The sequence below is a fragment of the Eptatretus burgeri genome, chromosome 24 (genome assembly GCF_056783735.1).
Source record: "Eptatretus burgeri isolate ZD-2024b chromosome 24, Ebu_testis_v1, whole genome shotgun sequence".
NCBI lineage: Eukaryota > Metazoa > Chordata > Myxini > Myxiniformes > Myxinidae > Eptatretus > Eptatretus burgeri.
The window spans coordinates 902,859-914,334 of NC_140984.1; the positions used below are offsets into that span (position 1 = coordinate 902,859).

An 11,476-nucleotide genomic window follows, 5' to 3' on the forward strand; every position below is an offset into this window, starting at 1 on the left:
TTTGTTGTAGAAAAAAAAAATTTTGCACCTTTTTTTTCAAAAAAATTTTGATTTTTTTTTGGCATTTCTGCATGCGTGTCAATCTTGTTTCGTTTATTCAATTGTGGCTCAGTAGAGTCTGATCCGTTTTGACCTACAATTAATAGGATATCAGGTTCACTTAAGTGACCCAGCAGTATTGGCGGCGGAGGTTTTGCACTCCACCGAGTGCTCCCCCTCCAGTTCATTATGTAACACACCAGTACACAAAATACACTACATAAAAGTACACTAACACCACACAAGACAAGTTCTGGCGAGGGTCTGTGATCTCTGATTGTTCTTTTTCTTGTGTATCAATGTGTTTTTTTTATATAAATAAACACAGCCCCCTGTATTCACGAGGTTCCTTGAGCTTTCCCCTCAATGTGAGAGCATTTTCTCCTTCGCAACTGCAGTATGTTGCTGAAACTCAGCTCCAAGGATGCACCTGTGTGCGAGTAGTGTAAGTTGGTAAAATAAATAATGGGAAAGTTATCAAAGATGAAGGCTGAAACGATTGGGAAAAACAAACAATTTAATGGTTCACACCACCTGTACACCTGATCATAAGGATGTGCAAAGAATAAACCCTGACAAGTGATGTGAAGAACTTCTGACAAGAGGAAGAACAAACAAATATGGGATTAAAGATATCCCAAAGTTTGAGAAACAAAATAGGATTCCAGTTCAAGTTTAAAATCAATACGTATAAAAGGCAATGTGTGTGTATGTTTATGTATGTGTAAAAAAGATGTAAAACGTGATTGTGTGTTGGTATGATTGTCTGTGTTTGAGTGTATTTGTGTGATTGTTTGAGTGTATTCATGTGGTTGTGTGTGTGTGTGTGTGTGCGTGTTTGTGAGTGTGTGTGTATCCACCTCCATTTTGGGAATGGGTCATGTTTGTTCGAGCAAGTTGTGAAGTTTTCTTGTTCTCAGAGTTTTGTTTCGATGGATATTTTCAGGATCGTCACTGAATCCCAGGCAGTCTCTAACTGCAGTTAGTTTGTAGTAATATTCATTCCCAGGGATATTTTGGAAGATCTAACAGAGGCTCTTCTTCATCACTCCAGTTGCTGTCGCAATTACTGACACAATGTCGACACTTCAACTTCCAGGTTATTTTGACTTCATTTTCCAGATCCCGGTATTTGGTTATTTCCCTGATAACACGGGATTCACACCGACGTCGCTGGGTCCTTGCACCTCTGTTGTATCTTCGTGTGTATTTTTTGATGACGAGATAAAGATGATGAAGTAGTAAACGCCTTGTTACAAACGGAACACTTGAAGGGTTTATCCCCGGAATGCATTCGTTCATGTTGACGTAAAGTTGATGAATACGGAAACGCCTTGTTACACACAGAACACTTGTACGGTTTATCCCCGGAATGTATTCGTTCATGTTTATGTAAATTTGATGATTGCGTAAACGCCTTGTTACAAATATAACACTTGTGGGGTTTATCCCCGGAATGTATTCGTTCATGTTGACGTAAAGTTGATGAATACGTAAACGCCTTGTTACACATAGAACACTTGTAGGGTTTAACCCCAGAATGTATTCGTTCATGTTCACGTAAAGTTGATGAATACGTAAACGCCTTGTTACACACAGAACACTTGTAGGGTTTATCCCCAGAATGTTTTCGTTTATGTTTACGTAAAGTTGATGAGTGATTAAACGCCTTGTTACACACAGAACACTTGTAGGGTTTTACCCCGGAATGTACTCGTTCATGCTTATGTAAATTTGATAAATACGTAAAAGTCTTGTTACACACACAACACTTGTAGGGTTTATCCCCAGAATGTACTCGTTCATGTTGACGTAAAGTTGATAAATACGTAAAAGTCTTGTTACACACAGAACACTTGTGGGGTTTAACCCCAGAATGTATTCGTTCATGTTCACGTAAAGTTGATGAATGCGGAAACGCCTTGTTACACACAGAACAATTGTATGGTTTATCCCCAGAATGTATTCGTTCATGTTTACGTAAAGTTGATGATTGCGTAAACGCCTTGTTGCACACAGAACACTTGTATGGTTTATCCCCAGAATGTATTCGTTCATGTTTACGTAAAGTTGATGAATACGTAAACGCCTTGTTACACATAGAACACTTGTGGGGTTTAACCCCAGAATGTATTCGTTCATGTTCACGTAAAGTTGATGAATGCGGAAACGCCTTGTTACACACAGAACAATTGTATGGTTTATCCCCAGAATGTATTCGTTCATGTTTATGTAAAGTTGATGATTGCGTAAACGCCTTGTTGCACACAGAACACTTGTATGGTTTATCCCCAGAATGTATTCGTTCATGTTTACGTAAAGTTGATGAATACGGAAACGTCTTGTTACACACAGAACACTTGTAGGGTTTATCCCCAGAATGTATTCGTTCATGTTTACGTAAAGTTGATGAATACGGAAACGTCTTGTTACACGCAGAACACTTGTAGGGTTTATCCCCAGAATGTATTCGTTCATGTTCATGTAAAGTTGATGAATACGTAAACGCCTTGTTACACATAGAACACTTGTAGGGTTTATCCCCAGAATGTATTCGTTCATGTTCACGTAAAGTTGATGATTGCGTAAACGCCTTGTGACACACAGAACACTTGTAGGGTTTAACACCCATATGTACTCGTTCACGTTTATGTAAATTTGATGATTGAGTAAAATCCTTGTGACAAAGAGAACACTGGGAGGGTTTACCCCCAGAATGTATTCGTTCATGTTGATGTAAAGTTGATGAATCACCAAATGCTTTGTTACACACAGAACATATGTGGAGTTTATCCGTGGAATGTATATTTTGGTGACGATGTGAATTTGATGAAGTAGTAAACGCCTCGTTACAAACGAAACATTTGAAAGGTTTCTTCCCGGTATGCAGTATTGTATGTTGAGATAAAGTTGATGAAGTAGTAAACGCCTCGTTACAAACGAAACACTTGTCGAGTTTCTCGTTTCCTTGGATCTGCTTGATCATCTGTAAACAACTTTTGTGGTTGTTGCAAGAGACGCTGCTCGATTTGTCATTGTCCTGACAAGAAGGATTTTCTTCTGTGTCGAACGGGGCAGAGTTGGTAGAGGAAATTATTTTCATTTCTTTGTCTGAAAATACAATGAAACTCAAAATTAACTGGACAGTGTCTAAAAATGCATCATCAGAACCCCCCCCGACCCTCCCCTCCATCGTAGACCCCCATAATTAGTGCAGATTTTGTGGTCGATAAACTTTGGTTCATCACAAGTGAGGAATGTTGTGGTCAAGTTTCATTGAAATTGTGTGTGTAGTTTCGAAGAAGAAAGCAAATAGGCTCTGTCGATATCGATTTTGTACTCTCGATGAACTCTTGGGGTCAGAGTGGTATGTATCGGTATATCGATATTATTATCAAAAATAATAATAATAATTAACTCATTTTTTAAAAGTAAGTTCTAAAAATACACAATGGTCCAATGGTTCATTATGTATTGTTACGTCTGAGGGGGGGTATGCATTCAAAGGGTAATTAGGATGTTTAATTAGGTATGCCATGCTGTTCGAGTGTACCAGGATCTCGATGTAATAAGTAGCAATTCAGTGGTGATAAGTTGTCTAGTAAATGTCCATTTCTTCAAGGGGAAATAATTGTCACGTAATTAGATAGGAGACGGGATAGGGTAAGTGTGTCTGCGTAAACCCTGTTAGTATTCCCTGGAGGCTTGCCGTGACGTCACAGGACAGTGCTGCGGATGGCTCCGCCCCGTGATCACGATTGGCGGAAGGCGACGGAGGAGGGCCAATAAAACGGCTCGATTGGAAGTGACGAGGACTCGAGGATAAAAAGGTTCTGTTCGGGAAAAAGGTGGGAGGAAGAAGATTGGTAAAGAAAAACCGTTTTGGTGGAGGCTGTTGTGCTGGGAGCGTGCTGTTTTGTTGCGCTGATTCGATCCTGGATTGATCGTGTCTCGTGGCCTTGCTGTGCCTCGTGCCTGACCTCGGTTGGCTCTGGGGTTCTGCTGGCTCGGAGTACAGGGTCGAACGGCGGGCGGACCTGCCTCCCTCTCCTGCTCGCAACTTGGCACCAGAACTGGCTCCCTGGCGGCTGTGAGCGGACTTGCGCCGACACCAGGAGGTTGACAGCACCACGGTGTCTCCTGCCCCTGACGAGCGCAACGCCAGCTCGTCCGACGCCAATCCAGGGACTGTTGCGTCTACACCATGGGCCAGCCTGACCACCAGGACCAGCTACGTTTTGTGTGTGTGTGTGTGTGTGTGTGTGTGTGTGTGTGTGTGTGTGTGTGTGTGTGTGTGTGTGTACCTGGCGCCTTAGAGGGTTTGAGATTGGTATATCCATTGGAATTGTTTGTGTTTTCCCCACGCCCGAACCCACACCACCATCCCGTCGAATCGCCCTGGATCCCTCCTCTTGCCGAGTCTTATTATTTCTGGTTAGAGAAATAAACGTTATTAACTCAGTGAAAAGCGACTCGTGCCACCTTCCTCATCCCGTTTGCGGTAGAGCGATTAAAACCGCCATCTTTGGGTTATAAAAATAAACCGCCTCCATCGTTTCGGCTCATTCTACGTTGGCGGGACTGTTTAAGTCCCGTGGACGTCACAGTATTCATACATGAAATACACATCATTGATGCACGGTCATCTTTCAAACTATTCTGACACGGGGATCCCACCCCCCATGATGAGAACGGTTATTTTACTTTCAACTTCAACTTGTATTAAAAATTATTTTGTTTGAATGGGATTAAGGGTAATAAAAAGACATAAAAAATGTTTCCAATTAAACTTGATTGATAATTAACTGGAAAAAAGTAAAAGTTTATATCATATAGCACAATGTATTGTTATATTGTTGTGGTTCCGGGTTCGGGGGTGGGGAACGACCGCGAGATGGAGCAGATGGACCGCCCCCCCCCCAAACACCCGGAATTGAAGATCATCACTCCGGATAACTCCGAAGTCGACGGGTCGCTTCATGGACCGTGGACGCCAATATTTCGACCGCGCGATTAGGGTCTTTTTGTCTGATTCCAATTTACCTAATTAGCCGCGCGGTCCAGCTACTGAGGAAGCCACACCCTCGGCCGGCTTTGTCCGAACCGAGTCGCTGTTACCGACTCGGATCCGGCGTAACCGAGAGGGAATTACCAAAACCGCGCCGGTCCAAATAACAATTTACAGCACAATCGGCCTCACTATAACTCAAACCCGAACCATGCTCGACCAATGAGAGAGACTAGATCTGACCTCTGTGCTCAGCTTCTTTTTCTTTCCCCACAATGGTCATTATATTGACCAACATTGCTCAGGCATACCGCAGTCCTCTTGGACAGGACATTACCTTTTCGCCCATGTCCTGCATCCTGCTTCTTGATGGTGTCATGCATAGCCACGAAGGGGTTTCTGGACGGAGTTAGTGTCCTCCCCAAGCCGCCCGTGACAGTTGGTACAACCCAGTGGATTTTGTACACCTCCTGTATATTCCCACAAGTCAACGGCACACGTGGCAGGGGAGACCCAACAGTGACGGGACAGGCGGCAGGATGGGCCAGGAGGACTGCAAGTTTGTCACGACCCGTGAGTCAGTCAGGGACTCCGCCAACATCTTGAGGCTGTTAGCAAGGTTAGCTAGGCTGCAGGGCCACGTCATGCTCCAACTGCAGGTCTGATGGCGCGATAATTAACAATTATATGAGAACTACAGTCCCCGTGCACCCTTGGGCACCACTGTGTAGACCGTCCGACATCTCTGCTGGGATGTCCGTGTCACGCCGCTCGGGGCCGTGTCCATCGGTATGAACCACGTGCGTCCCAATCACCACATCCATCACCGCACGAGACAGTGGGAGACCGGTCACAGCTGCAGCCAAGTAGCGACCTCCTGGGACGTCACAAAGACGGCAGGCTCGGTCAACGAGGGCAGTCCACTCTCTGGGTAGGTAGGGATTGGAGTGCTCTTGGTGGCGACACCGAGACCGTCCATCTCGGGTGATGACCCTCATGCTGCAACACGGGCAGCTCATGAGACTTCACGAAACTGGTGACGTTCAGGGACACACACACACGGGATGTTGGAGACATGACTCGCAGCCATGGGTGATGGGAATGTGAGCGAATGGTCTTCATGCTCATCCTCCAGGCTGGAACGGTCGAGAGACGGTTGTGCAAATGGGGTTTAAACAGTCGTTCGTCTCCTCGTCCTTCCCTTCCGGCAATCGGTTCAACACTAAATGCTTGACCACACATGCCATCCTCAAGAAGACCTCAATATCGTCTATGCCCTCATAGTTCACACAGCCTCGGCACACGGGCTCGGAGAAGGTCCAGAGCATAGACCAAGATGCACGTGGAAGGTCACATGAGGAGCATGACCGGTGATTTGCAGCCTCCCCGAGGTGGTTTTCCACGTTAAAAACTCAGGTTTGCAGGCTGCAAATGTCCCTCTGAAGAACGATCAAATGGTCTGTGAAAAGGCACGTTGGGACCCTCAACAACCACAGTGGAAGTGTTGTTGTGGTGGAGTGGGGTGTGGGGCAGACTCGTCGAAATGAAAAGCAGAATGAGTGAACAAACCGTCTGACAAATTGGCTTTGATGAACTCAACGGTTCTTCGGACATAAACGGTTTATTTGCAGGATCGGCAGTGAGGTCACACTGCGTCACTTCCTGATTCTTCTGGTGGAACCATGTGGGGTGAAATTGTGCGAACAACACATTTGTGTGTCCACAGAGTGGATTGGGATTTGGTGATTAATGGTGAATAACAGACCTCCACCAGGATGAACAGTTTACGTTTTGGATCTCACGGATAGGCCGGATCTGCTGACCTGAAGCAAAATTTAATTGGCTTGTTCTTGTCATCTGACCACTCATCCACCAAATTTTGTGAAAGTCCATCCACAACTTTTTTCAGGGATTTAAAGGGTGTAACGGGGTCTGCAGGGTCCTAACTTCCAAAGTGTCTTTGTGTCGAAGGTCTGAAAGGCTCTAAAGTGTCTTCAAGGTTATTTGGGATATTGTGGTTCGAAAGGGCCAGAGGGATCTTCAGGGTCTTATTGGGTTTTCGGGTTCTTAGGTATCTTAAAGGGTGTTACGGTTTGAAAGTCTTCGTGATGTTCTGGTTTTTAAATGGACTTCGGGTTATAAAGGGTCTAAAAGTGTCTTCGGGGTGTCAGAGGGTCTTAAGGTTTGAAAGGCTATAAAGGGTTTTGTGTCTCATGTGTTTCAGGGATATTTTGAGCTTTTGTGTTCTTTTGAGTCCTCTGGTCTTAAGGGGTCTTATAAAGGGTCTGAAGGGTGTTAGGGGTCTTCAAGGGTCTTGCGGTACTTCAGGATCCAATGCAAAAACAAGGACAAATGTGTCCAAGAGCCGCTTTCCTAAAGGCAATAACAACAACTTCCGATATTTCGTCACGTGCCTTGATGGAGCCAATAGCGAGACCAGTCATGGAGGCTCCTGTTCATGACGAGAAAATCGTGTATTTACGAAATCACAACACATTAAATGGAATAATCTTCAAATAGTAACGAGAACTTTTCGAAACTTTAAAGCAAATGTCCGAATATATTTAAAAGTTCATGATAGACGCTCTCAAAAGGCACCCTCAATGTGAGGATGTGCACAGGTGTTTAGTATTCAAGGAGATCCGGATCCTGTATAGAAAAGAGCCGAGTCCTAGAGAAGAAAGGTTTTGTCTTCACCAGAAAAAGAAGAACAACAACAACAACAACAACAACACGGAGCTCTCTTAGAGCCAGCGTTCGCTACGCGAGACGCGGCTAAAAAAGAAAAACAAACAAGAATAAGACATAGTGCAGAGCACGATACTTGGAAAATCCATTCCCTCTCCAAAGGTTGCCATGGATACATCCAATTGTCCATTTCATTCGGATTAAAATTGACAATCTCAATCAAAGCTCAGGTCAATCGGACGAAAATTGATGATTTTTCAGATTGAAATTGATGATTTAGAAGTTTGACCTTCAGTTGAACTTTGACCTGTTGACCTCAATAATAGTTCCCAATTCAGTGACGCAACATGCAAATCAAGTCAATCGGATGAAAAATGATTTTAGAAACTTGACCTCAAGATGACCTTTGACCTCAAAATCAACTGGGTTCTCAGATGAGACGACCTCTACAACTTGGTAAAGTTCCATGATGATCGGTTTTGAATTGTGACCTGTCGGTGATGAACAATCAAACAGAAAGAATGAGCAATATATTTAAAATCACTCACACAGCGACACCTGGAAAAACTCGGGAGAGAACACACCTGTCCGCCAGGTGGAACAGGTTGTGTTTTCTCTGCCACTGATTGGACGGATCGGTATCCGGACTTGAACCAGAATCGAATCGTCTTGTTATTGTCACCGAACCAACTCATTCACCGATCTTTTTTGTTTTTTGGTCCTCGTCTCTCGATGGTGAAGAATTACTTACGGTATTAAAAACATTCCCGGATTCGGATTCGGATCAGATCTTCACCAAAATCGAATCAATTTGTCCTTGTCACACACCGAACCTGTTCACCAAACTCCGTCCGAATCCATCCACAACTTATTAACATATCCTGTTCACAGACAAACAAACATGGATGAAAACATAACGTCCGTCCAAGCTGGGGGGAGTGGAGGGAACAACGATGTGTGAAGAGGTGGGAGGAGCACGGATTTCCCCGACACGGTGATGACGTCATACCGCAGGTGATATCCCGTCCCCATCTCACCAACCCCCCCCACCCGGATCCCTCCCCACTAACCGGGCCGACTTTGCTGATCCTGACAGTCGAGGAATTGTGCTGCGGTCAGTAACGTGTCCATGATGTACATCGCGGGTTATTCAAATGGAGGATCCCGATCTCAGGGGTTCCCCGTGTCCCCCTCCACTCCATCACAGCTCCATCAAAGGACCGATTTCCTTTGATCTGCGATGCACTCGCTTCTTGAGCCTCGACCTTCCCAAATGAACTGCGTGCTCCCTCATCCCTCCCCTCCTCGAGTGCGGACCGGGGCCTAAACCCCATTATTAGGTCTCAGGGAAACGAACCTCCCAACATTCCATTCTCTCGTCCCCATTCCCCGACTTTGAGGATTCGTCACGATCAGGGGCCACACAGAGGAAGGTGAAGCACAAAACTTCACCGGATTGTCCGCAAAATGGCGGATGAGGTGAATGTGATGAGGATCACGTGGTGTCAAAACAGCGGGCGAGTAACAAAATCCGGACTGGATGTTTGGATTCGGAGCGACGTTTATCCGAAATCTTTTCCCAGGCGAACATTAAAACAATTAATGAATTCAACTAAACGGGAAAACTCGTCTGGGCTGAGTTTTTCCACCACAACGGGAAAAGTGGGCAAAAGTACCCGTTCCACAGAACTCCCATTCACCCCACTTTCCCCTCCCCCAGACCCACTATCACCCCACACACCCTCCACCAGACCCACTAACATCCCACCCCCAGACTCACCATCACTCACACACCCTCCACCAGACCCACCATCAACCCACACCCCTCCCCCAGACCCACGATCACCCCCATTCACCCCTCCCCCAGATCCACTATAACCCCACACACCCTCCACCAGAGCCACCAACATCCCACCCCCAGACCCACCATCACCCCCACACCCCCTCCCCCAGACCCAACATCATCCCACACCCCTCCCCCAGACCCACTATCACCCCACACACCCTCCCCCAGACTCACCATCTCCCCTACCCCAGACCCACCATCATCCCACACCCCTCCCCCAAACCCACGATCACCCCCATTCACCCCTCCCCCAGATCCACTATAACCCCACACACCCTCCACCAGAGCCACCAACATCCCACGCCCACACTCCCCATCACCCCCATACCCCCTCCCCCCGACCCACCATCATCCCACACCCCACCCCCAGACCCACTATCACCCCACACACCCTCCCCCAGACTCACCATCTCCCCTACCCCAGACCCACCATCACCCCCATGAACCCTTCCCCCAGACGCACCATCACCCCCCACACCCCTCCCCCTCATCACAACTCCCACCCCCACTAACGTCCATTAAAACTTTTTCATTCCAATTAAAGAAAGTCGTCCCTGTCCAATCACCTTCAGCTTGATGAATTCTCCACCTCCTTCCTTTATCTCTGACCCCGGTTCAGGGTTACTCTCCTGTTGAAAGGACGTTTGGACCTTTATCCACTTAAAAACAACTTCCACCTTAAAAAAAAAACACACTAAGATCCAAACACGTTGACATAACAATCCAAGCTCATCGAGCACCAGATCCACTGTGAAACGATTGAACAACTGGAAACTTCAAATGTAAACGGTCGATGAGCAGGAGACAAGAAACGAACCAGCTCTCTTTCAGCCAACAAAGAAAGCTTCGCTGTTGGGTCACGTGGGGAGAAGATTCATGACGTTTGAAGCACATTGATGAGAAAATGTTTTTACCTGTGACTCGTTGCTGTTGTTGGGTTCTTGCTGGTGGAATTGTGGTCGATATTTGGAATGTGCTCCCATTGATCAGAGAGCTGCCGGACCGCACCCACATCTGTCCCTTGACAACACCCACATCTGTCCCTTGACAACACCCACATCTGTCCCTTGACAACACCCACATCTGTCCCTTGACAACACCCACAATGACACCCAGCCGATATTATATGGCCACCGTCTTGGTTTTCTGGTGTACCGAACACATAAGGCCTGGAGGCCTCTGCTGATTACACACTGCCTGGTTTGTGTTTTTGCGTTCCAGGTTGTGACCATAGTGCAGTCATTTCTCACTTGGTTTCTTTAATTGTTTTTAAATCTGGGAAAGTGAAAAAATAAATTAAAATGCTGTTAACCGACCAACGATTGGCTACGACTACCAACGGTACAACATTTATCAAAAGGTGACAACTCCAACACTTCCATCGCTCAGGATCCAGAAGACTGAGTAGATAGCGAGAACATGTCCCCCCTTCCCCCCCCTCGCCCACCTTTCCACAGCCTGTGCCCCCATGACCTTTTCCTTCGTCTGTGCGATTCAAGTCAAGATTCAAGCTCAAGCTAGATGGTGAAGAGACCAATGTGCAAACCTCGAGAGTCTAGAGTCCCTGAAGTCTGGGATGATCACCAAGGATCTTTATTCAATTCCGAAACTCCAGAATGTGGATTGTACGTGTGTCCTTTGGTTGGAATTCGTGCAAAATCGGTCAGAAGTGTTAACTTACCTGTGGCTGAGCAAACACTGTCCTGTACATGGCTTTATGGTAACAAGCTTTAGAGAAGGTTATCATACCGAGGAGGGCAAGGCCACACTGTAGGCCTAAATTAGGCTCTTTAACTCACTGTTCACCATGATAATGTAAAAGAATACCACAGAACAGAAGGGTAATCGACAAGGAATCAAGATGTCGACACAGATACACAAAAAAGGTTAACAGG

General features: G+C 46.0%; 1 protein-coding gene across 1 annotated transcript; it reads right to left on the bottom strand.

Annotated features, from left to right (window-relative positions):
* Positions 1-538: 538 nt before the first annotated feature.
* LOC147007852 (uncharacterized) lies at positions 539-9,231 on the bottom strand. Its single transcript, XM_085866285.1, has 2 exons — positions 8,806-9,231; positions 539-3,150 (listed from the first exon to the last, which is right to left on the bottom strand). Exons 1-2 carry the CDS (start codon positions 8,873-8,875, stop codon positions 1,199-1,201), a joined length of 2,022 nt encoding a protein of 673 aa, XP_085722411.1. The 5' UTR covers positions 8,876-9,231; the 3' UTR covers positions 539-1,198.
* Positions 9,232-11,476: the final 2,245 nt, after the last annotated feature.